The following is a 27,995-nucleotide window of genomic DNA, read 5'->3' on the forward strand; positions in this document are numbered from 1 at the left end:
TATCATTTCTAAGTAATTAAATTTATATTTTTACTGGCTTATATTAGAAATGCTTATTACCAATGAGAAACAGAAAATGCCACATAAGTGAACATTTAAATGTTACAAAAATTTATAATATATGTAACGCTACTAAAATATATAATGAACTTTTCAAACATGTAAATATAAATCAGGAAAACCTGATATGTAATAATTGGGCCAAAAATGAAAATCACAAAACACAGTAAGGGGGTAAAAGAATAAATATGACTTTAATATCAGTCCATCTTTACCAATATATCTGAAAAATAATTCTTTGATATAAGAACAAATATTTTCACAGAATAAGAAAAACTGAAGATAAATTTCTCTGAAAAAAGTATATAAAGTGAGAAGTTTAATGTGTTAGCTGAGAACTTTGTGTTTTCTGCAAGAAACCATGCTTACTACCCATGCTGTTAAATGAGTGTTATGGCTAAGCAGACTCTTAAAATGTCCTTAACAATACAGTTTGTGGTCTTAACAAAACAAAACAGTAGTATTCCTTTTCCAGGCAATATATTTTTAATAGTTACACACTTTAAAATACATAATTTTCCACTTAAATATACTACCACTTTTATGGTGTTTTTCTTTTAACCTATCTAGAACTTTGTTTTCCTATTGAAAACAAATGCAAGACACATTGCTTAGTACTAATTCCTATCCATAAGGCATTTAAAAAATATCTTCTCTTAGGACATAAACAGGATATAAAAATGAAAAATCAAACACAAGAGAATCATAATAAATACTTTTGTATCCCCCCCACCATAAGGAAAGTGTCAGCAACACCAGCTGACAGAAATAAATTAGATATCCTGTACATAAAGTAAAAGACAGTCCAGTTGCAAAGTTAACCACTTCATTATTAACTTGGAAAGAACATCTTCACTTTCATCATTTGTGAAAGGCAGAACAATGACATGAAGACACAAGGCTGTTTAGATTTTCTGTATTTCAAGAAGAATCATACTCAAACACAAGTGGGGTGACAGAACACTCAGCGATATGTAATTAGTTACGAAGGTTAATGCTAAGGCATTGCTTTGTTTAGTTTTTATCCTGAGTCACATCAGATGTTTCAACTACATGTCCTCTTGGTATTCCAGGTATTTTGCTGTGATGGGTTCTTCAAGCTGAATTCCTCCACTGCCCATTAATGCAAATGCTGGATACAGTGTATGTGAACAGTCCACTTGGCGCTCATAAAGGCATTTCATCTGATCCATATCATAGAAATTTACTTTGCCTTTATCATAGTCAAGGAAAATCCCAATACTTGTTGGCATAGGGAGAACTCTATTTTCAGGTTCATTAGAAGAAGTAGGTGACTTGGGTATAAAAAATTTCTTCATGCCTATAGTAACTAAGGTAAATGGTTGTGAAGAATCAAAACAGGCATCCTCACTTCCACTGTCATGCCCACTGTCTTGCTCATATCTGAAACATAATACAAAGTATCTGTATCTTCAACCATAGATCTAAGTATCTTCAAAACATTTTCACAGGATAATATACATTGATGTAAAGTTAAAATAATTTTTACATCAAAAGCTTTCTATTAAAACAAAATCAAAGACATAAAAATGACACATTGCAATTTAGAATTACACCACAGACTCAGCCCCAAATTCCCTGTCATTAAACACTGCTTTAGTTATATACACAAGTGAAACCCTAGAAAATCCTTGATAATTTTAGCCTTCCAAAAAGTGAGGGAGCGGGCAGTGATAACTGGTCAAATGTTAAATTTTTATAGCACACAATCATGTACAATCATGTACCACATAACATTTCAGTGAACAACAGACCTCATATACCACAGTGGTCCCGTAAGATTATAATGAAACTAAAATATTTCAGTTGGGCGCAGTGGCTCATGCCTGTAATCCCAGCACTCTGGGAGGCCAAGGCAGGAGGACCACTTGAGGCCAGGAGTTCCAGACCAACCTGGCCAACATGACAAAACCCTATCTCTACTAAAAATCCAAAAATTAGCCAGGCATGGTGGTGTACGCTTGTAGTCTCAGCTACTTGGGAGGCTGAGGCATAAGAATCACTTGAACCCAGGAAGCAGAAGTTGCAGTGGACCGAGATAGCGCCACTGCACTGCAGTCCCAGCAACAGAGTGAGACCCTGTCTTAAATAAATAAATTCATTCATTCATTCATTCATTCATTCCTATAGCTTAGTGACGTGGTAGCCACTGTAAGGCTGTAGTGTAACCCATTACATGTTTGTGGTGATACTGGTGTAAACAGTGCTTAAAGTTGTTACATAAAAGTGTAACACATACAATTATGTACATTATGTAATATTTAATAAGTGACTGTTACTGGCTCATGTATTTATTATACAATGCTTTTATTGTTATTGTAGACTTACTCCTTCTACTTATTTAAAAAAAATGTTAACTGTAAAACAGTCTCAGGCAGGCCCTTTAAGGAGGTTTTCCAGAAGGCGGCACTGTTATCCTAGGAAATGACAGCTCCATGCATGTTACTGCCCCAGAAGACCTTCCAGTGGGACAAGACGTGGAAGTGGAAGACGATGATATTGATGATGTTGACCCTGGATAGGCTATTATGTTTGTGTCTTCATTTTTAACAAAAATGCTTAAAATGTTAAAAATTTAAAAAATTAAAAAAAAAAGTGTAGAACAAGGCTATAAAAAAAATTGGGGGGGGGGGGCCAGGAGTGGTAGCTCATGTCTGTAATCCCAGCACTTTGGGAGGCTGAGGAGGGCGGATCACCTGAGGTCGGGACCAGCCTGACCAACATGGGGAAATTTCATCTCTACTAAAAATACAAAATTAGCTGGGCGTGGTGGCGCATGCCTGTAATCCCAGCTAGTCGGGAGGCTGAGGCAGGAGAATTGCTTGAACCCAGGAGGTGGAGGTTGTAGTGAGCCGAGATCATGCCATTGTACTCCAGCCTGGGCAACAAGAGCGAAACTCCATCTCAAAAAAAAAAAAAAACAATGTATATAGATGTACAATGTGTTTGTGTTTTAAGCTAAGTGTTCCTACAAGAGAGTTAAAAAGTTTTTTTAAAAATTGAAAGTTTATAAAGCTAAGGTTAATTTCTTAAAGAAGAATACATTTAAATAAATTTAGTGCAGCCTAAGGGTATAGTGTGTTTATAAAGCTTACAGTAGTGTGCAGCAATGTCCTAGGCCTTCAAATTCACTCATGGATGCACCCAGAGAACTTCCAGTCCTGCAAGCTCCATTCATGGTAAGTACCCTATACAAGTATACAATTTTTTATCTTTTATAACTTATTTTTATTGTACCTTTTCTATGTTTAGATACACAAATACTTACTGTTGCATTAAAATTGCCTACAGTATTACAGTACATGCTGTACAGGTTTGTATTCTAGGACCAAAGACTGTTCCACATACCCTAAGGGTGTAGGAGACTATTCCATCTAAGTTTGTGTAAGAACACTCTATGATGTTCTCGCAACAATGAAATTGCCTTGCAATATATTTCTCAGAACATATTCCTGTTGCTAAGCTAATACATAAATGTATAAGAAACTACAGGCCAGGTGCAGTGGCTCACGCCTGTAATCCCAGCACTTTGGGAGACTGAGGCAGGTGGATCACCTGAGGTCGGGAATTCGAGACCAGCCTGACCAACATGGAGAAACCCCATCTCTACTAAAAAAAAATTAGCCGGGTGTGGTGGTGCATGCCTACAATCCCAGCTATTTGGGAGGCTGAGGCAGAAGAATCGCTTGAACCCGGGAGGCAGAGGTTGCGGTGAGCCAAGATCGCGCCACTGCACTCCAGCCTGGTCAACAAGAGCAAAACTCTGTCTCAAAAAAGAAAAGAAAATACAAAGATAAGATGTATGCCCTAAACCAAGGATTACCAGGCTAAGTGAAATATATGAGCACTGTAAAATAATGCAAGAGAAAAAAGCATGTTTCATTCTCATCCTAAGAACTCTATTTCCTGGTTGGGATTTCATCATGGATGTATGAAGCAAACAAAGATTATGAAGCTTTTTCACCTTTATCATAAAACAATAAAAAACTTATATACAATTTTGAAACATGTTCCCCATTTTTTTCAATATGCCTATGTTGCTTTTTATATATTTTGGATAATACTGCATCAACAATGTTTATTAGGTTTCTCCACTTCTAATATTTCTCATGTTATGAACTTTTTAAACATTAATACTAATTTTCTATCAAGTGGACATGTCACTATGTTTTACTGTTACAATTTTCAGCATTATATAAATTTTTTATCTTTCTGCAAAAAGCTTTTCCTATCATTCAGATTGTTAAGCTGGGATACTGTTCACATGAGTGGTCAAAAATTATTTTTCAAAGCTAGTTGACCTTATTCCGTCTAAAAGAACTGAACTGTACAATCTTCATTAGTCAATCTCTTAAAAAACTGGAAGTCTTTGCTGCGGAAATATGTCTGCCATGACCCAATTTTGAAAAGGACTTATGGGAAAGTTTAAAGAAACTGTGTCCCATAAGAAAAGAACAACTTAACTGTGAAGTATGACAATCAGACGCATTGTATTATATATGTGGGTAATTTTTATGACATAATTTAGGTAACATGTTAAAGACTTTCAAAATTTAAAACTGTGAAGCTATATCACAATTAAGAGATATCCAAAACGGATTTCCTCATGATATTAAAAAGTAACTGCTAACTCTCCTTATTCAATGTGTGATTACAAGAATACCCAGCTCCTTTTCTCAATCAAGCCACAGCCAAAATACTAGAATCTAAGAAATAAGAAATGTATACTCCAAATGTAACAAAGCCAAATCTATTTTCAGGCTTACTTTTAAAAAATTATCAAGTTCTAGATCAATATGAAAACCTACCTTGGACTAACTGCATCCCGGGGAGAACGGAGCCATTCTTGTAGTTTATCGCTAGAAGCAACTCCCACTTTTACCAGGTATGAATACGGTTCCACACGGAAGGCCCAGAAGTGTTTTCCTTTTGTAATGCCAGTATCTCCAATGATGTAGTCTAAGCTTGTGTAATAACCCACTTGGATGCGTTCTGCAGCAAGCAGAAGATTAAATCCTGCTCTACTCTCTACACGGTCTCTCTTCAAGTTCAGCAGGAGGTGTTCATTATTATAGCCACATTTTTCATCAAAGAGGAAGCTGAAAACTAAATGGAGCTTACAATTAATATCAGGCTAAAAATTATCATTGCTCTAGTTTGTTAAATCTGATAGGTTTTCTTACAGAAATTACTGAAGAGAGACAGGAAGCAGGAAGGAGGTGTCACACTGCCCCGGACAACTATGACAAACCAAAACCCAACTTAGCAATATATCTTATCCAGTATATTCTCTACCTAAAAATCTTCAGACATCTCATAAAGCAGATGAAAATATTTTAAATATATGTGAAAATTTATAAAAACAGCTCTTTGGAATACAGATAGCAAATCTATCACAGGTATTTCACACTATTGAATTTGTTCTTTTATCTTTATTAAAGATAAAAAATAATAAAGAGTTGTATATTTTCATAAATAGTTCTATATTTTCTTATTTTAAGTTTTGTTAATTTGGGTCATTTTAGCTATTTTAATAAAGCTTTTTCTTTTTCAACCAACATGGCAGACATAAGAAACATGGGACAGTGTAAAAAAACAAAAACAAAAACACAGCTTTTGGGTTGAGACAGACCTGGGTTTGAATCCTGCTCAAGCATTCAACTAGAGTTTCATCCAAACTTTAATTTATTCATCTGCAGAATGATGATACCACTCCCATAAGTCTATATCAACTCAAATATATTAAGCATAACATTGGCTGCTAGCCAATGGGGAAACAACAGAAAGTCCATCAACAGATGAATAAAGAAAATGTGGTATATACATACAATGGAATATTATTCAGCCTTAAAAAGGAAAGATTTGGATACATGCTACAACATGGATAAATTTGGATACATACATTTGGATACATGCTACAACATGTATGATACATGCTACAACATGTATGGATAAATTTCGATACATGCTACAACATGGATAAATAAGCCAGATGTAAAAGGACAAATATTGCATTATTCCAGTTATATGAGATACCTAGAATAGGCACATTCATAGAGACAGAAATTAGAATCAAAGTTACCAGCCTCTGGGGAGAGGAGAAATAGGAGTAACTGTTTAATGGGTACAGGGTTTCAGTTTAAAATACTGAAAGTTAAGGAGGTAAAAGTGGTGATATTTAAACAATACTGTAAATGTACTTAATGCCAATGAGCTGTATACTTAAAAACTGTTAAGATAATACATTTTATCTTTATTACACCACAATTTAAAAAATGACCCCCAGGCATCATAGTGCACACCTTTAGTCCTAGCTACATGGGAGATAGGAGGATTACTTGAGTTCAGGAGTTTGAGGCCAGCAAAGGCAACATAGTGAGACCCCATCTCTCTCTCTCTCTATATGTGTGTGTGTGTGTGTGTGTATATATATATATTTTAAACAGGCTGCTAGCAGCTGGGCCCGGTGGCTCACGCCTATAATTCCAGCACTTTGGGAGGCCGAGCTGGGTGGATCACTTGAGGTCAGGAGTGTGACACTAGCCTGGCCAACATGGTGAAACCTGGCTCTACTAAAAATACAAAAATTAGCCAGGCATGCTGGTCTGCATCTGTAATCCCAGCTACTACTCAGGAAGCTGAGGCAGAAAAATTGCTTGAACCCAGGAGACAGAGGTTGCAGTGAGCTAGTGAGCTGAGATGGTGCCACTGTACTCCAGCCTGGGTGACAGAGCCAGACTCCACCTCCAAAAAAAAAAGGCTGCTAGCAAACTACAGCCATTACCCACATGTGAGCTGACCATTCTTCCTGCTAATGCCTCTTTTCCTGGCATGATTATTTGTGCTTGCTCTCAATCTCAAAAGTCTCCCAGTTTGCAAAATAAATTTAAAGGGTCACCCTAGTCACATATCTTCTCTCATAAAAAGGAAGACAACTGTTAACACTTCCTCTCCTCCCTTCCCCTCCACTATGTGACTGAAAACAGCAGTTATGTCCAGGTTTTTCTTCCACTTTCAGGCAGAAAGACTAGAAAAGGAAGCAGAAATAGCATAAACCATAAAATACTTACTTAATACCTACAAATTCATCCCAAAACTCTCTATTGGATTTGATTAAAATTTAAGAAACATAATTTTAGCCAATCTTACATGTTTGTATTCCAATTTTTTAAAAGCTACAATGTGCATGAAAAACAAATTGTGCTTTTCTGTTTTGAACAAAAAAGGAAGAAAGGGGAGAGTGAAGAAAATATGGGTACATAAGACACTAAAAAGAGGCAAGGGACAGTGGACCTAAAATCCAATTAAAGGCATCTCTGAGGCAGTGACTGAAAGGGGAAAATGTTTTCCTGCTAACCAGGCTGAGCACAATTTTGGTTCTAAATGTCCCTTGTTCATGGAGACATCATAGTGAACGTCAACAAACCTTTAAAGTCATTCACATTCTATAAAAATCTTTAGGCGCTCTATATGCAGTATCAGTGGTTTTTAACTTGGGAAGGGAGGGGGCGATGACTGGGCATAAGGAGCTTTTAGCGTGGGAGGAAAAGCTATTCATGTGGTTCTAATATATGGCTTCCATCCCTATTATCTGAGAAGTGCCAAGTTAGATAAAAAAAATCCAGACAAATCAGAATTAGGTTAAATCAAAATTATATTTTAGGATATTAGACCAATAAATTTTAAAAATTATGTTTTAGAGATTTCCATAAACCAAAAATACAGAATTATATATTTAAAACTTTTAAAGTAGCATTTATGCTATTTAACTCCCAACTTACTAGCTCTGCTCACTCAAATTTCTTCCTTCCATGTTTTTCCCTATCTGACATCAGTTAAAACCTAATCCTGTTCTCAGCCTACAAGGTAAAAATTCAAGTACTCAGTTCATTTCTAAAGCCCAGCTGGGATAGAAGCTACTTTTCTGGAGTCTTTTAAAAACAAGAGCTGGTTTCAGTGCAGGTCTGCATGGAGATACTGACTAGTTTATTTTATCAAGGTCTCTTGCAACTCTATGCTTTTTTTATTCCTGATATTCACCATACCTGGAGCTGGAGGAGTATGAAGAATCAATTCTCTGCTGCAAGGACTACAGATTGAACCCTTGTAAGCTCTTACTCTGAAAGCATAGGTACTACTGTTTTCCAAGTCTTGAATTATTTTACTTGTTCCACACACTTCTATCTCATTCCATGACATTTCATCATCTCTATTGATTTTCCGATATTCAAGAACATAGCTATCAGCTTTATCCTTTTCTGGATGGTGCCAATTTATCAAGGCATTGTTATAAACTTTGCTCTGTTCCTCATTGATCTCTGGCACATCTATGCCTGAAAGAATTATGAAATAGAAACAACATTAAAATATTGACATTTGAAAACCAGTGTTTTTCCTCAATAAAATGACATATGAACAGTATTTAATGATTTCTATACTGTCCAATACTTTTCTAAATTTATAATACTATATATAGAAAGCACAAAAATTAAATACATTAAATATTTTTTATATTTAAAAGGTATATCTATATTTGTAACTGAAAGGAGAAAGAAGAGTAAAAAAGACAAAAACTGACTCAAAGCCACAAGTAAATTTTTTTTAACCACATGCCTTCTACCTACTGAATAACAGCCCAGGACTTGAAGTTTTTTTACCTATGTCCTCCCCTAAACAAACTATTATTTTAATATTTTAAAATCTAAGTCTGGTAAGAATATCAAACTCTCAATGAATTTTTTTTTTTAAGATGGAGTGTTGCTCTGTTGCCAAGGCTGGAGTGCAGTGGCATGATCTCAGCTCACTCCAACCTCTGTCTCCCAGGTTCAAGTGATTCTCCCGCCTCAGCCTCCCAAGTAGCTGGGATTACAGGTGCGTGCTACCACACCTGGCTAATTTTTTGTATTTTTAGTAGAAACAGGGTTTCACCATGTTAGCCAGGATGTTCTCGATCTCCTGACCTCATGATCTGCCTGCCTTGGTCTCCCAAAGTGCTGGGATTACAGGCATGAGCCACTATGCCCGGCCTCTCAATGAATATTTTATCATTTCTTTGCATAGTTTATTCTGTAGAGTTGCAAAGCAAATTAATTTTTCTAAATAAAATCATGGTACATATTTTCATAAGGAAATCAGAAACTGAAAAATACACATTAAAAGATTTTAACTAACTCAAAGGTAATTACTATAACCTTTTTGTATAGATCTCGCCAGTATTTTCCCCCTCAATGGTATACTACCTACATGGATATATCAACATTTAACTGTTTAGTTTTGGAAACAGGTTTCTGGTTTTTCACTAAAAATAAAATGATTCTAAGTCTTTATTCATATGCATAGTCCTTTCTATAGAGCCAATTCCCAAGCTTAACTGCTGGAATCATATGCTAAGAACAACACGCTATAAAAGCTACACACACACATTTATGACAAATCACAGAGAAGGACACGAATAAGAAGCAGAAGTCTCTTTCCTCTCCTTATTCCCCAATGCATAAGCATGTCTGTGTATGCTGCATTTATACAACTGAATGTTATGCAGCCATAATGAGATCTGGAAAGTTATTCAAAATACATTTTAAAATTAAAAAAAAAAGTTACAGATTAACAAATAGTATGTCGCCTACCCCATACTCTTTTTCTTTTTTTGAAACATAGCTTACTAAAAAAAAAAAAATGCATGTAGCAAAAAATGAGGGGAAGATCCATCAGCCAGAAGCTAGGTGACTACTATCCCATTCTCATCCACCTGTTTTATTGGTTCCTTGCTATACAATGGTATAACCCAGGATAACCCACCCTCAACCTTACCTTTCCAGCAACCATTTTGGGATCCACAGGGAGGGAGGACCTAGGACTCACAAGTAAGCAAATATCTATTTGTATATATACTATTCAAGCATACATTTTGGAAACACAGTATAGTGTATGAAATACAATCAGCATTTTAAGCGATGACAAATATCTATTTGAAAAAATAAGATGGTCATAGTAAGTAAGTATCAGATTCAGGTATAGATTTGAAAAGGAGGTCACAGTAATCCTTCAGAGTTTTAAACTTTTAACAAGACAAATTTCCTTGTATTAATGTACAAATCTACAAATCTGCACCTATAAAGTAATTATACTATAAATATATCTTTCTAGCGTTCACCATCACTAGAAGAGAAATCTTAGGGAGAGGAATGAGGTGAGAAGAAGAAAAAAAGGCAAGGAAGACCTCCCTGCTAGGGAGTAGCAAAATACAAACATAAGCAAGTGTTATGGACTGAATTGCATCCTTCCCCAGTCCCCCAGACCCCACCCCTCGCCACTGGAAATTCACATGTTGAAGTCCTAACCCCCAGTACGTACCTCAGAATGTGACTGTATTTTAAAATAGGGTCTTTAAAGAGGAAATTAAATTAAAATCAGGTCATTAGAATGGGCCCTACTCCAATATGACTGGTGTCCTTATAAAAAGAGGAGATTAGATCTCTCTCACACACACACAAACAGAGGACCATGTGAAGACACAAGGAGAAGACAGCCATTTATCATTTATCAACCAAGAACAGAGGTTCAGAAGAAACCAACCCTGCCAACACCTTGATCTCTGACTTGTAGGCTCCAGAAATGTAACAAAATGAATCTGTTTGAGTCACTCAGTCTATGGTACTTTTGTCACTGCAGCTCAAGCAAACTAATACAGCAATATAAACAGCCTGCAGATTCCATTCCTAGGCTTCTGTCCAAGAAACTCACATACACTTGCCCAAAAAATTCTGACAAGGATGTGCGACACAGCGTTGCTCATAAAAGAGGAAAAAAATGGAAAAAAAAAGTCTCTTAGTAGGAAAATGATTTATTTACTTATGAAATACTGTAAACAGTTAAAATATTGCTTTAAATCAAAATTTCATATATTTACAAGTATTTATGTTAATTTTCTAAAAAGCAATTTACAAAAATACATACAACATAATGCTATTTATGCAATGTTTAAAAACACACAAACTAATGGAACATAGTTTTTGTGCATAAAAATATAGTTTTAAAAACATAAATAGGATATGATTTCAGGATGCTGTGATAGTCCTGGGCAAGTGAGATGCTGCTTTATAATGTCAAATTTAAGAGAACTTGCGTTTTCTTCCACACAATATAAATTCAGACAAAAAGAATGAGGTTTTTGCCTTCATTAAGACTTACCAGTAGAGAAAAAGGATAATTCTCCAAGAAGTTCTGTTTGTTTAGAGGTATTAACAACATAGTCTTCAAAAGAAGTCTGAGCTGCAGGTCTAAAGCTCTTCAAAGATTCTGTGGCTTTCTGTATTCTGCAGACAGATATTTTATATAAAAATGTTTCTTTAAGAAGTCAAATCAGACTAAATATCTGCAACATGATTAACAAAATAAAACCCACACTTCACTCAAAATTAAAGTTAAGAATGAGGCAAGATGTACCTCACATTAACACAGCATTATGGACTACTCAGAGCTAAAGTGAGAATACACAGCAGCATTTAATAACATTGCTCAATAGGTTCTAAAGTTAGAAGTAAAAGAGAATACCTGAGGTGGAGCTGCTTTGCTGTCTGCACAAAGCAAGACTGATCTGTCTCCTTTAGCACTTCTTGAGCATATCCCACAAGTCCACTGTTCTCTAGAAGTCCCTGGTACTCTTCCATTTGAGTCTGAAATTTGTCTAATCTTAGTTTCTTAGAGGAGTCAATTGCTTTCAAAACAGATGATTTCCTCTCTTCCAGAACTTCAAAGAGCTTTTCAAAATGTGTAATTGCTTCTTCTCTAGCCCTCTCTCCATTACACTATGAAAAAACAGTATCTCCATTACACTAAGATAAAACAAAGAATAGCCTCTTCTGCTAAACCCAAATGGCTTTCCACAAAGTTCTACATAATTACATTTCATCTATGTGATGACAGCATTATCAAAATTTGATAAAACCAACCTAGATATTATAAAGAAAAAAAGTTTTATCTAACTCTGAAATTTTCAGAACAGTATTTTGGCATCAAATACACTTAGCAAAGAACAATTGACAACTTTTATTCAGATTTACTTTGTAATTTTATAATATTATACTTCCTTAAGCTTCTCATCTCCAAAGTCTGGCAATAAACAATTTAGTCAATTAAATAAGAGAACAATCTTTCAGTGGTATATAAAGGAATATGAAGGAGAAATGAACTGATTTAAACAAAAACAGGAAAACACAATTCCAGAATTTTGAATTCATTTCAAATTCACAAATGTTTTCACCCTTTCTACGCTATTCCAACTTTTTAAAAAGTTGTTTTTGTTTTTTTGAGACAGAGTCTCGCTCTGTCGCACAGACTGGAGTGCAGTGGCGCGATCTCGGCTCACTGTAACCTCCGCCTTCTGGGTTCAAGTGATTCTCCTGCCTCAGCCTCCCAAGTAGCTGGGACTACAGGCACATGCCACCACGCCCAGCTTTTTTTCCATATTTTTAGTAGAGATGGGGTTTCGCAGTGTTAGCTAGGATGGTCTTGATCTCCTGACATCGTGATCAACCCGCCTCGGCCTCCCAAAGTGTTGGGATTACAAGCATGAGCCACCGTGCCTGGCCTAAAAAAGTTTTTAGCCACAAAACTCTAAAATATGACATTCTTTACTAAGATATAAAAATAAAAGTATCCTCTTCACTTTAATATAATTATAATTAAATCCTGACTTAGCTGTGTGACCATATGCTAATCATTTCACTTCTGTTTTTCTCTTCTGAAAATAGGGGATAAGAAAAACCATTTAGGTTTTTGTGAAGAGATTTTAAAAGGTTATTTACATAAAGTATATACCACAATGTCACATACTGTAAATAAACATTCATACAAACTGTCATAAAATGACCCTAGTGTTTGTTAAACATTCTGAATTCCTATAAAATCAGAGCTCATGATTTTGAGAAGACTGGCAAACACTCCTAAGCACTTATTATAACAGACTCACAGACAGCAGCCAACAGAAAAAAAGTCTTCAAGAACATTCTTTTTTTTTGAGACAGAGTCTCGCTATGTCGCCCAGGCTGGAGTGCAGTGGCGCGATCTCGGCTCACTGCAAGCTCCGCCTCCAAGGTTCACGCCATTCTCCTGCCTCAGCCTCCCGAGTAGCTGGGACTACAGGCGCCCGCCACCACACCCTACTAATTTTTTTTTTGTATTTTTAGTAGAGATGGAGTTTCACCGTGTTAGCCAGGATGGTCTTGATCTCCTGACCTCGTGATCTGCCTGCCTCGGCCTCTCAAAGTGCTGGGATTACAAGTGTGAGCCACCGCACCCGGCTTTTTTTTTTTTTTTTTTTGAAACGGAGTCTTGCCCTGTCACCTAGGCTAGAGTGCAATGGAGTGATCTTGGCTCACTGCAACCTCTGCCTCCCGGGTTCAAGCAATTCTCCTGCCTCAGCCTCCCGAGTAGCTGGGATTACAGGTGTGCACCACCACGCCAGGCTAATTTTTTTGTATCTTTAGTACAGACAGGGTTTTACCATGTTGGCCAGGCTGGTCTTGAACTCCTGACCTTGTGATCTGCCCGCCTCGGCCTCCCAAAGTGCTGAGATTACAGGCGTGAGCCATTAAGCCTGGCTAAGAACATTCTTAAAAGCTGACAATATATGGCAGAAGCGTACTGTGCATTATCCATTGGCTTCCAGCCAACACCTATAATGAAAGGAAATTTTTTCCAGATCTCCTGTTTCCTAACCCCGACAGCCACATATTTTTAAAAGAGAAGGAGCAGAAGGTAGTGACATTTTGATAGTATTTCACGGACAAATCACAACATCCAACTCAGAAATATCATTATAGATAGATTTTTTTCAGCTAAGTAAAATTACAGAAAAAAAGACAGTGTCACCATCATCACTAAGTAAATGTCGAGAATGGAGGCAAGTTATCTAGCGTAAAAAAAATTCTTATCGATAAGGCTACAGATACAACTTAGGCAAATGATACAAAACAACTCAGTAATGTCCCCACTATCCCAAGGAATCAGTGTCTACATGAATACTTGACACCTAAGTTCCTCAATTTTTAACCTATTGATGACAAACCCCAAAACAGACTCCGGGTCTTTATTTCAGAAGTGAAGAGCAGCAGGACTGAGAGGACCAACAAACAAGGCTATTAATAAAATGACCAAAGATGCAACATTTGAAGCAACCTACTAAGGTGATCATCTGCTTTGTGTTGAAACAGTCTGTCACTTAATCCAACAAAAATATGAAAAAGAAAACCCCAAACTGCATGGAAAAATGACTGACTTAGGGTGGTGAATCAGTAAAGATCAGGAAAATAATATTAAAAACAAAAGCACTGCTGGTAGTGGTGTTAATTTACGTGATTTCTCAATAATTTCAACCTATATTGGAAAAAAATTTCTTCAAGTAACAGTGTCATACTAGCTGGGATATTTTTATATTTAATTACTAAAAATCAGGAGTAATGGCTCAACTTTGTTTCAAATGGAAAAGAAAAACAAGTGTACAACAAAGTCAGTGAAGAATATCTGGACTTTTAAAACAACCCAATCCAATCCCCTTTTACTATTATTTTTAAAATGCTGTTATCTTTTCTAATTTTTTATTGAAACATAATACACAAATGGAAAAATGTACATGTAAGTATAAAGACTAATGAATCTGTACCCACACACTCAATATAACCAGCATCCAACAGAAAATCCAGATTAGATAAAAGAACATTACCAGTATCCCAGAAGCCTCCATATAACCTTTCCAGACACTAACCTACCCTCTCCTCAACTCTAACATCATCATCTAGTTTCACCTTTTTTGGTACTTTTTAGAAATGTAATCACATAGTATGTATTCCTTTGTATCTGGCACCTTCCTTTCAACATTACTGCAAGATTAATCTACCTGCTGTGTGCAGCTGCAGATCATTCATTCTTATTGCTATTTTTATTCTACTGTTAATGGGCATGTGGGTAGATCCCACTTTGTGACAATTACAAACAAGGCAGCCACCAACATTCTAATATATGTCTTTTGGGGAACATATATAGGGTATACACTCAGGAATACCGGGAATTTAAAATAAACCTGGCCCAATCTGCATACAGCGCATTTTCCAAAAGTGATCTATTGATTTTTAAAAATATAATAAAAATAAGTAAAACCTATCATTTCCCTTATGTTACTATTAAATACTTTTGAGATCTTGTTAGTTGCCACACAAATAGTCATTTTTCCCTGTGTTCCAATATCGTTTAATCACTAGCTCTACCACAGAAGTGACCACACAACATTATAATTCATTTTTTACATTTGCTTCCATAGCCCCAGAAAAGCAGGGGTGAAATCTAACACAACTTTGTATTCCCAGCTCATATAATACTCTCAGGATTTTATGAACAAATGAATGAATGTCTAGATAAAATAACAATAATTTAAAATATGCAAGCTAGTTTATCACTTACCTCTGTTTCTTTCATTAACAAGTTTAGTTCAGATATTTGACTCTTCACCTGGCTTTCCTTACCAATAAGGTAATCAATATCCTTTGAAAGCTTTTCCTGTTGAAACATATTCATAAGACAAATGGACAAAACGGGAGTTTAGCAAAGACTTTGCAGAATTTTTTTTTAATTACACAGGACTCATCCTCTTCTACAGCCTCTGATAAACATAATAAAATCAACTATGGCAATTATTATTATTAACCCGGAGTAAACAGTTAATGGCCTTAGGCACAGAGGGCCAAAGGATGTATGAAAGATTAGAATCAGTTGGAAAAAAGAACAAGGTAATAATGGTTAAATTAGTCAAAACTTCTGAATATAAAAATAGTACATTTTTATTGTTTCATTATCATTCCTAGAGCTCCTGCTCCTAAGGCTTCTAAGTAAATGGAAGAACAGCAATTCAAATAGCTTTGTCTTCAGATTTTATAATTTACTCTCACAAACACCCACGTGCACACACACACACACCTATACACAATAGGAGTAGCAACAAAGAGACTTCCAAAATAATATTGACAGTTCATCCCAGCCTATTAAATAATTACACAATAATGAAAATATAGTTTTATAAAAATAGGCAATTTCCAGAGCTCATTGAATAATCTGTCTGTAAGGAAGACCTTTTTAAATAAGTATAGTTTCTTTCCCACAGAAATACCATCATAAGTTTTGGTGAGATCCCTGATCTTGCCCAGAAAACCTACTCTGAAATACACAAAAACCAAAACACAAAAGCCCCGAAACACCATGGGGTAAAAAGTTGTAACAGAAAAATGTATTGAGAGTCTAAATAAGTATAAGAACATCCAGAAAACACCTTTCAAGCTGTAGCTCTTAAAGGCCAATCTGAGCATTTCAGGCTTAATTACCACCGATGACTTGAAACAAAAAGGGTGCTCAACAAGAGGGCACTATTAAACACTAAACACTATTCCACAGGCTGAGAGGTCCGTCTCAGCACCAAGCTGAAAGTAAAATGGCAATTCTAATAATACCATCCCTAACAGGCCTATGTGGAGATCAGAAGTACTAGGTGCAAAGTGGTGGTACTCTTTTTTAACTAGGGTAGCAATAAGATACATCTGGCCATTTAAATTGAAGTAAGGCTTAGTTGTATGATAGCAGCTTACATTAGAACTACAAGATAGGAAAAGATAAGTTAGTTGACTCAAAGAGGTAAGGACCAGAGAAGAATAGATGGCAGAATTCGGACACATGATGTAAAAGCACCACACTCTCTGAGTTTTAATGCTCAAAGTATCTGGCCAACTATACGTTTATCTGAGAATAGCTTTTATCTGAGACAGCTCCAGTCATAATAGTCCCCTCAAATCTAGCCAGTTTGTTTTAAAAGACTAGATCAGTTTTAACCAAGAATCAGGATGTCCATTTATTCACAGGTCTCTAAAAAGTATATGTACCACACACTGAAAATAGGCATTGAAGATTAAAATGTAAAAAGACAAGGCTACCTCTTAACTCCTTTAGATAAATCCGGACCCCAGTTCTTTAGGAACTAATCAGAGGTTAATTTCTCAGGGACTTCAAAACTGCTCAGAAGCTTTCCTCTGGATCAGTGGTTCTCAAACACTAGTGTATATCAGAGTCTCCTGAGGGCAAACCAAGAACCCTGGGGAGATGCAGCTGAGTCCAAGGAGGCCATAGGTTGTAAGGCATGTACCATAGGTTGTAAGGTATGTACCTAAGAAGAGACTGTTGTAAAGAGAAAGAACTCCAGAGACACAGTCTCCCATACATATTCAGCAGTCCTCATCAACTCTTGTGTGTGAGGAAACTGTCCAAGCCCAGGCAAAGAATCACCCTACAGGTTCAAGGAAACAATCCCAGGAGCTTACACAAGGCTGGAAAGAGTGCCTGTTCCCCACCAGCCAGGCAAAAAAAAAAAAAAAAAAAAAAAATCTCAAAATTCACAGGGCATTGAAAAGAGTAATCAAAGGCTTTTACTTCAATAGTCAGATAAAATTAGCCCTTAAAATTAAATGCTGTTCTGTCCTGCCTCACAAAAGACCCAAACGTTTCCAAGTAACTTAATCACATACTCAAAGAAAATAGCATTTGTAGGAATACAAAACTATCCAATAGCTGGCAGCCAATCAAAAATTACCAGGCATGCAAGGTAGCAGAGAAATATAAACTTTAATTAAAAAAAAAAAAAATCAAAACTGACCTAGTAGTGAAACAGATGAGAGAATTAGTAGGCAAGAACAATTATACAATTATACCTGTATTTCGTATGTGCAGAGAAGGTAGAGCACAACATAAATATAAAATGCAAAACACAAAAGTTTGCATATATGCAATTAGACAGAGGCAAAAAAATGCATACACATACTGTTAAACAGAGGAAAGAAACAAAATGGGTAGTAGGTACATAGATGATTTCTTTTAAAAATATTGTTTAAAGGGAAAAAGAATAAAACAAAAAGATAGTAGTGTACTGCTGCCTGCTTTGTTGTTGATTATGAAATTTGAAAGTTTTAAACATCATCAATAAAACTAACACAAAGGAAGTAATTCAGGTTTTTTTTTGTTTGTTTTTGAGACAGAGTCTCACTCTGTCACCCAGGCTGGAGTGCAGTGGCGCGATCTCAGCTCACTGCAAGCTCCGCCTCCTGGGTTCACACCATTCTCCTGCCTCAGCCTCTTGAGTAGCTGGGACTACAGGTGCCCGCCACCATGCCCAGCTAATTTTTTTTTTTGTATTTTTAGTAGAGATGGGGTTTCACCGTGTTAGCCAGGATGGTCTCGATCTCCTGACCTCGTGATCCGCCCGCCTCGGCCTCCCAAAGAGCTGGGATTACAGGTGTGAGCCACGGAAGTAATTCAGTTTTAAATGGTAAGTGTGCCACCAGAATGAACAAAATAGTAATTCTACAGGCAAGAAATAAGAATCAAATGTCTTAAAACAGCCACAACCCTTTAAAGTATGTCAATCCTATGTATACATCCATTATTATAGACATTGGGCTCATTTGGGTATCATGATGAAGTGTCCTTCATCCTTCTCTTCCCTCAGAATTCAGAGCTAATACAACATAGGTGTCAATATATGCCGGGCCTTATCAGTACCACAAATAATTGTTGATCAGAAATACTAACAACCTAATATTAGTAGATCGCTAAGTAACACTTTAACTCATTTTAGTACAAAAGAGACCATATAACACACCATGATTTTATAAATGAAAAGTTAAAGGCATAAAGTAAAGTTACGAAGAATCAAAATTCTGTTCCAAAAATAAGTCCTACCTTTAAGGTTTTGTAGGCACTGCTCATAGTGGTTACACGGTGGTTGGCATGATTACCACCCAACTTACATAGATGGCAAACTGGCCTCCTACATAATTCACAGTACATGTTTATTCTCTCTGTTTCATGTTCTGGGCACATTAAAATCTATTGAGTAAAGAATAAAAGTGTGATTAAGGATCTAGGTTTCAAGTAATCTAACAAATTACCAAAATACAAAGATTTGCCTTATAAAATCACTAAATAAAGCCATTTAAGTGAATATGAATGTAAAAAGAAAAATGGTTGATACATCACATGAAAATTCTCTATACTGGAATTACTATTTTTCAATTTGAGGGTTCAAATGATTAATATGTAGATGTTGTCTACGGCCATACCCCTCTGAACATGCCTGATCTCGTCATAATATACAGATGTTATTTCTCCAAAACTTGTTAAGTTAGAGTTTCATTCCTATCAGATTCAAATGGAATGAACACTTAACCAAGTTAGAATGGCCATCTGACCACACTGATGAGGCAATTCTTAATGATCAAAGTCAATATTTTTAATGAAGTACCATAACAATTTATGAGACTCATGGCCTCAGTAACAGAAATCTGTTGCTAAAAGAGTCTCAGAAAACTTTATAAGCTTCTAGATGTGTTTCCTTTTACAAATTAATTACAAATGCACTGACCAAATTTGGAACTGTTTTTCTGATTTGATTGTCTACCTTTTTATTTACTTTGTAAACTATTATCATAGAGGATTAAAAGCTATCAAATAACAAAATTTTATGTAAAATAACTGTTTTCATTTGAAAGAAAGGGGAGATTCCTTTAAGTTAGTATGTTAATAAAATCAAAAGTTGTTAAAGATTCCAATAGATTAGATTTTAAGCAATTGTAACTTGTCTGATAACTTACAGACATTTATTTATTTATTTATTTATTTATTTATTTATTTATTTTTGAGACAGAGTCTTGCTCTGTCGCCCAGGCTAGAGTGCAGTGGTGCAATCTTGGCTCACTGCAACCTCCGCTCACTGCAACCTCCACCTCCTGGGTTCAAGCAATTTTCCTGCCTCAGCCTCCCAAGAAGCTGGGATCACAGGCATGTGCCACCATGCCCAGCTAATTTTGTAACTTATAGACATTTAAAAGGAACGAACAAAAAGTACAATATAGAAAGTCCTAATACCAATATATAGGTTCAGGAGAAAAACAATCAGAAAAGCTTTCAAGTTTTTCAGCATGTCCAAGTTTCTACATCCCCAAAGCCATTACATTTAAAATAAAATACAAAGTTTGTCCATCTGCAAGAAATGATCAAAAGAACTCAACATTATAGGCAAATATTCCATAGCATTTGCCTATACCATTTTGGACACCGTTTTAGAATTTTACTATATTGAGTAGCACTAACTACTTGGAAAATGAAATGTTTCTCAGTATAACCTATCCATGTTTCTTTGGTGTTCTTATCAATCTTTTATTATATTTGTAAATAGAAACATCAGGTTGAAGTCACAAATTTTTAAAAATTGATGGTCTTGAGCATTTAAAATGAGGAACATAATACAGGATTAAAAGCTATCTGATGAATCTACTGCCAGACTGACACAGTTTGAGAAAGGTCATTCAAAATGTGATAGCACAGATTGTTTTTGCCTTAATCTACCAATCCTTTACTATTTAATATAAGAAATAGCTCACAGTTTCAAAACCACTTTTGAGATTTTTTTCCCCATTTTTTATTACAAATTAAAGGTTTTACACTTAAAAATGCAAGTAGATTTTCATACACAAGTCACTAAGTTATAAGGAGTAAGAACTTTGAAAAACTCAACCATAGGTTTTTAAAATCTATATACATCAGAAAGAAGTGAAGATATCAAAAGATCAGTTTCTTTCCAGGCACACAGCAGGGCAAACAATACATAAATTTCTTTTGAGCAATATTAAAGAAATTACTCAGAATGTTTAAGAAATGCAAATTCTACTTCAGATAACATATAACCATTATATCACAAACTACAAAATATTAGGCTGTAATTACTTTTATTCATTGTACAATTTTAGCCAAATGCAACAAAAATATGTTTCGCAGTCAAACCTTTTAAGCAATTATGGATTTATGACACTAAAGCACAAAAAAGCTTTTTAACTTTAACCATTTCAATCTTAAAGAGTATATCTGAGATAACCTTTCTTTAATCAGAGTTATCATTACAAACATGCATTTATTGTATTATATCACACTGGATTGTAATAGAATAAACCACAATATTGCCCTCCTTTGGTGGGGATGTTTAGCCCCATAGTAAGTAACTCCAGCCAACTAGGCCTTAAGTTCTTATACCTGCTTTTAAAGTTATTTCCTTTCTGTCAAGTTCTAGACTTAATAATTTATTTCATAACATTAAGTACATAAAAGTTTCATAACATTAAGTTAAAATAACATTCTAACTTAATAAAAACTTCACTTACCTTGGGTCTAAAGTTAGTAGTTGGACCAACATACTCATGTTGAGCTTTTATAGTACCCCAAGGATGATGAATTTTGAAGCATTCATTGCAGTAACTTGCACTACAGTCCATGCAGCTTTTTGTGGATTCTTGAGGTGGTGGTTTACAAAGGTCACACATAATGGCTGTGGCTGCCCTAGCTGCTTGACGATATCTTTCCACAATAGTTTCCAAAGTGAAGTTTCGAAACAGACCATTGATTCCTCGTTCTCCAAGATCCACATCATGCTCACAGCCAGGGCAAGGGAAAACAGTTGTCCTCGGGGTCAATGAATTGCGCTTCCAGCCTGTGTAATTAGTAAGTCTTTGTTTAGTTACAGCTGTAGGAAAATGATTAGAATGAAGAAAAGAGGAGTCATGTCTTAGAGACATATCTACAAATGTATCACAAAAACAGTATCCGAAGTGGCTCCACGTGAAATTTGTATTGTGAAAATGTTTTTAAAAATTTTTCCTTAGTATACAAAAAAAAAAGCCCAAGTTATCAAATCAAATAGCAAATCAAAAAAGAAAATATTCTATAGTAAACCCACATAGAACCCATATTAATCAAACATAGATATAAAGATAAAACACGTAATACAATACTACATGGGGTTAAGATCTTTTAAAATTATATAATTAGCATTTATAGTTACTTTTATACACCATATCCAAAGACATTTAAAAGAACGGTCTTTGCTGACTGACAGGAAATGAATCGATACATAAAAGAGCAGGGGTCCCTAGCACAAAGCCCATGAAGAGGCCCAGGCAGATCCATGAACTATTTGAAATTGTGCACAAAATATTCCATCTATATACATATACATATTTACTGGTAAAAACCCACAGCTTTTATCAGATTTTCAAAAGAATATGTGATGTGACCACAAAATTTTTAACAACACTACAATAGAAGCTTTCCCACGTAGTATTGTTTTATCTGGAAAAATTCAGTAGGGAAGACCATTAGTTAATTGAGTGCAATCTATAGAAGAGTGAAAAATTCATTCATAGACCTATAATTTAGTGATTTTTAAGAGGGACCAACCATTTAATATCTTCTTATGACCTGAAACAAAGAATCATTAAGATTACTTAACTCAGTAAGCCAAAAGTTACCCCAAAAACACTATAAATAATTTTACAACATATATAAAACAATGAATGACCTTAAACATCACATTTTTGTTCAGTATTATCCCAATTTTAATAAATCAAGAAACCAATGCATGACAGTCCTTACCCACTGGTTCACAGGAATCCAGGGTTGTCCATTTACCACAGGTGCATGCATACCACATTCCCTCATTTGTAAATCTGTTCTTTTTTTTTCTTTTTTTCTTTTTTTCAGATGGAGTCTCACTCTGTCGCCTAGGCTGGAGTGTGATCTCGGCTCACTGCAACCTCTGCCTCCCGGGTTCAAGCAATTATCTGCCTCAGCCTGCCGAGTAGCTGGGATTACAGGCGCCCACCACTACACCTAGCTAATTTTTATATTTTTAGTAGAGATGGGGTTTCACCATCTTGGCCAGGCTGGTCTTGAACTCCTGACCTCGTGATCCACCTGTCTTGGCTTCCCAAAGTGCTGGGATTACAGGCGTGAGCCACCGCGCCCGGCCGTAAATCTGTTCTTAAGAGTATGTAGTCTTAGTTGCCCCAAAAATAACTCCCTTAACATAAACACAAACTTCTTAACCTACACCTTCTTTCATACTACCATGTATCCAATACCAAAAATGAATGGCTGAATTTGGTATACCACATTACAAAAGGTCTTTAAACAGTTACATCAATATACCCTTTGCATATAACTGTCATCACTCAAAAGAATATCTTAAAAGATGTCTGACATGATATCAGTTCAGGTAAAATTTAGCAATCAGCCCGTAATATTACTTATTGGAAGTGACGTTAATAGCATGCTATATGGCATTGGGCCCCAAAATCTACTTATACAACAAACATGCAGAATATTTTTAATATCTTCATTTAAAGATATTTTAACCTTTACATTTTTAAACATTAATGCATACAAAAAAGCTGCCCCATAAAAATTGGAAAATCCTAAAATATATTCAGGTAATAATTCTAAAAGCATGCAATACAATCCAAACTCTTTCACACCACAGCAGGCATATCATGAAATAAGCAGCAAAGCTACTTTTAAATCACATGCCAATGAAAATTTCATTTAGGAAAGAAAACAAGCCAAACAATTCTGGAAATGGTATGGTGCAGTGGTCAAGTTTAAACAAATAGAAATTCATATATAATTGCAGGTTTCCACACATGAAATAGGTGATGAAAATTTAGATAAATAGAAAACTAATCTCAAAAGTGTTAAAAAAATGAGTTATTTTTGGTTTTATGAAGATTATGACCAATTAAAGTAATGGGATAATGAAAAGTAAATAATGACAACAAAATCAAGCTTTAACATGTATGCTGGTGACACCCAGAATTGGGTCCTCAGAAATTTGAAAAAAAAAAAAAAAAAAAGTTTCATCCCTTTTCTGTATACCTCTGCTAATGTGTTTTTACAGTGTAAAAAAAAAAAAAAAAAAAAGGTGTGAAACACTAAACTTAAATCAGACATTAAATTAAGACGTAATTTTTCACAACTCATTCAAATAGATATCTTGGCTATCTTTCTAAACAGATCTTGAAAGCTCTTTTTTTTGAGATGGAGTCTTGCTCTGTCATCCAGGCTGGAGTGCAGTGGCGCGATCTCGGCTCACTGCAAGCTCCGCCTCCCGGGTTCACGCCATTCTCCTGCCTCAGCCTCCCGAGTAGCTGGGACTACAGGTGCCCGCCACCACGCACGGCTAATTTTTTGTATTTTTTAGTAGAGATGGGGTTTCACCATGTTAGCCAGGATGGTCTCGATCTCCTGACCTCGTGATCCACCCGCCTCGGCCTCCCAAAGTGCTGGGATTACAGGCTTCAGCCACCGCGCCTGACCCAATGTGCTTAAATATTTCTTACAAATGCTAAAGAACTTTTATTTCATCTGTCTTATATTTCTTTCATTGTTTTCATAAAAACAAACAGTGGATGTTCAGAGCAATAAAGAAAATGAGAATCTTAGGATATTCTGGGAGATAATATCCTTAATGAAAAAATCAAGGCAATGGAATTAAGAACAAAACGGAAGAGTCAACTTTCTACTTTCCATGGCTGTGTCATCTGATACAGTAGCCATTAGCCGCATGTGACTTTTAAAATTTAATTAAAATTAAATAAAATTTAATCATCACTTATTTGGTTACCATAGCCATATTTCAAATTCTCAAGAGACACATGTAGCTAATGGCTACCATATTATATGACACAGGGTTGAACATTTCCATTATAGTACAAAGTTCTACTGCATAGTATTGCTCAATTGCATTAGACAATGAAAAAGAAAAACAGAGGGATCATCACGAACTAGATTGAAGGACTATAACTAGACGAAGGACTAGATTGCAGCTCTGACAGAGCAGCATGTGGAGGCTAGCACTGTGAAATTTTGCTCCAGAACGACTACAGAAATAGGAAAGCTGAGAGGACCCACAGACCCCCTGAAGGAAGCAGACTGCTCCTACAGGACTTGGGAGACACGCTAAATACTGCGAGGGCCCAAACTGTGGAAGTGGGAAAGGGAGATTGTCTGCCCCTGAACACACCTCCACTGGGGAAACTGAAGACCTGGATAACGGGAGATTTTGACCTTACCTGGAGCTGAGTCAATTTAGAGAGCTGAGTGAAATACAAGGGTAGAGGAAGCAGTGGGAAAACCCCTGGAAGCTCACTGGGCCCCCATCAAGTCGTTTTTGCCTGGCCTCACAGGGGTCCTTCCGGAGAACGGCCAGAGGCTCTGGGAAAAGGCCACAGGGAGAAGGAAACCTCCAGCTAAAGTTTGTAACAATTTGAACTGATGGAGAAGCCTCCCGGCCAGAACTTGGGGGAGGGTGTAAATCCAGTGTGCAGACTCCACAGGCGGGAGAAGGAAAGCCATACTTGCTTTTGCAGCTGGGAGGCGAGTAGACTGGGGCAAGTTCTCATCCCTGCTCACCCACTGCCTGGAAACAAACTTGGTACTGTTGTTGGGGGCACAGTGGAAGTGGGACTAGCCCTTTGGACTGTGTGGGAGCTGGGTGAGGCCTGTGACTGCCGGCTTTCCTTCACTTCGCTGACAACCTGCATGACACAGCAGAGGTGGCCATAATCCTCCTAGGAACATAACTCTATTGACCTGGAAACCTCATCCCCCAATCCCCACAGCAGCTGCAGCAAGAGCTGCTCAAGGAGAGTCTGAGCTCAGACACGCCTCGCCCTGCCCCCACCCAGTGGTCTTTCCCTACCTACCCTGGTAACTGAAGACAAAGGGCATATAATCTTGGGAGTTCTAGGGCCCTGCACACTGCCTGTTCCTCCCCATACCACCACAGTTGATGCTCTTTGGAAAGTGCCACCTCCTGGCAGGAGGCCAACCAGCACAAATATAGTGCATTAAACCACCAAAGCTAAGAAGCCTCAAAGAGTCCATTTCACTGCCTGCCACCTCCATCAGAACAGGTGCTGGTGGTATCCATGGCTGAAAGACCCAAAGATGGTTCACATCACAGGACTCTGGGCAGACAACACCCAATACCAGCCCAGAGCCTGGTATACTTGCTGGGTGGATAGATCCAGAAGAGAGAACAATCACTACAACTCGACTCCCAGGAAGGCACATCCATAGGAAATGGGGAAGAGTACTACATCAAAAACAACCCGTGGGACAAAAGGAACTGAACAGCAACCTTGAGCCCTAACATTTCCTCTGACAGAGCCTACCGAAATGGGAAGGAACTAGGAAACCACCTCTGGTAATATGACAGAACAAGGTTAACACCAGCAAAAATCACACTAGCTCACCAGCAAGGGACCCAAACAAGAAGAAATCCTTGATTTACCTGAAAAAGAATCTGGGAGGTTACTAAGCTAATCGAGGAGACACCAGAAAAAGGCAAAGCCCGATGTAAGGCAATCCAAAAAATGATACAAGAAGTGAAGGAAGAAATGTTCAAGGAAATAGATAGCATAAATAAAAAACAATGAAAACTTCAGGAAATACTGGACACACTAATAGAAATGCAAAATGCTCTGGAAAGTCTTAGTAACAGAATTGAACAAGTAGAAGAAAGAAATTCAGAGCTCGAAGACAAAGTCTTCGAACTAACCCAATCCAAAAAAGACAAAGAAGAAAGAATAAGAAAATATGAACAAAGCCTCCAAGAAGCCTGGGATTACGTTAAATGACCCACCCTAAGAATAATCAGTGTTCCTGAGGAAGAAGAGAAATCTAAAAGTTTGGAAAACATATTTGGGGGAATAATCGAGGAAAACTTCCCCAGCCTTGCTAGAGACCTAGATATCCAAATACAAAAAGCACAAAGAACACCTGGGAAATTCATCGCAAAAAGATCACTGCCTAGGAACACTGTCGTCAGGTTACCAGTTAAGACAAAGGAAGAATCTTAAGAGCTGTGACACAAAAGTACCAGGTAACCTAGCGAAAACCTATCAGATTAACAGCAGATTTCTCAGCAGAAACCCTACAGGCTAGAAGGGATTGGGTCCCTATCTTCAGCCTCCTAAAAAAAATTATCAGCCAAGAATTTTATATGCAGCAAAACTAAGCTTCATTTGTGAAGGAAAGATAAGAGTCTTTTTCAGACAAACAAATGCTGAGAGAAGTCACCACTACCAAGCCTCCTCTAAAAGAACTGCTAAAAGGAGCTCTAAATCTTGAAACAAATCCTGGAAACGCATCAAAACAGAACCTCTTTAAAGCATAAAACACACAGGACCTATAAAACAAAAATAAGATTTAAAAAACAAACAAACAAAAAAACAAGGTATACAGGCAAAAAAAAATAGCACAGTAAATGAAATGGTACCTCATATCTCAATACCAACTGAATGTAAATGGCTTAAATGCTCCACTTAAAAAAAGACAAAGAATTGCAGAATAAGTAAGAATTCACCAACCAACTATCTGCTGCCTTCAAGAGACTCACCTAACACATAAGGATTCACAAAAACTTAAGGTAAAGGGGTGGAAAAAGACATTTCATGTGAATGGACACCAAAAGCCAGCAGGAGTAGGTATTCTTATATCAGACAAAACAAACTTTAAGGCAAACCAGTTTAAAAAGACAAAGAAGGACATTAAATAATGATAAAAGGCCTTGTCCAACAGGAAAATATCACAATCCTAAACATATATATACCTAACACAGGGGCTCCCAAATTTATAAAACAATTACTAACAGACCTAAGAAATGAGATAGACAGCAACATAGTAATACTGGGAGGTATCAATACACCACTGACAGCCCTACACAGGTCATCAAGACAGAAAGCCAACAAAGAAACAATGAATTTTTTTTTCTTTGAGATGGAGTCATGCTCTGTCACCCAGGCTGGAGTGCAGTGGCATGATCTCAGCTCACTGCAATCTCCACCTCGTAGGTTCAAGAGATTCTCCTGCCTCAGCCTCCCGAGTAGCTGGGATTACAGGTGGGTGCCACGAGGCCCAGCTAATTTTTGTACTTTTAGCAGAGACAGGGTTTCACCATGTTGTCCAGGCTGGTCTCGAACTCCTGACCTCAGGTG

At 36.7% G+C, this 27,995-nt stretch overlaps 1 protein-coding gene across 10 annotated transcripts in view; it reads right to left on the reverse strand.

The window, feature by feature from the left end:
- Positions 1-235: 235 nt before the first annotated feature.
- The window catches only part of TRIM36 (tripartite motif containing 36), an 82,398-nt gene continuing 54,638 nt past the window's right edge, over positions 236-27,995 (reverse strand). For 4 of the 10 annotated variants that reach the window (XM_055112548.2, XM_055112547.2, XM_055112550.1 and 1 more), the window contains 9 exons: positions 21,327-21,652; positions 18,853-18,999; positions 15,538-15,633; positions 11,635-11,888; positions 11,272-11,396; positions 8,127-8,414; positions 4,890-5,187; positions 3,177-3,269; positions 236-1,464 (listed from right to left, as the gene is read on the reverse strand). In XM_055112548.2, coding sequence (XP_054968523.1) covers positions 1,110-1,464; positions 3,177-3,269; positions 4,890-5,187; positions 8,127-8,414; positions 11,272-11,396; positions 11,635-11,888; positions 15,538-15,633; positions 18,853-18,999; positions 21,327-21,652 — 1,982 coding nt within the window. In that variant the 3' untranslated portion in view covers positions 236-1,109. Of the gene's footprint in view, positions 1,465-3,176; positions 3,270-4,889; positions 5,188-8,126; positions 8,415-11,271; positions 11,397-11,634; positions 11,889-15,537; positions 15,634-18,852; positions 19,000-21,326; positions 21,653-22,398; positions 22,421-27,995 lie in introns of those variants that run through there. The other 6 variants (XM_003826728.6, XM_034960349.3, XM_003826727.5 and 3 more) reach the window with 3 other exon arrangements.

The sequence above is a fragment of the Pan paniscus genome, chromosome 4, assembly GCF_029289425.2.
Source record: "Pan paniscus chromosome 4, NHGRI_mPanPan1-v2.0_pri, whole genome shotgun sequence".
Taxonomy (NCBI): domain Eukaryota; kingdom Metazoa; phylum Chordata; class Mammalia; order Primates; family Hominidae; genus Pan; species Pan paniscus.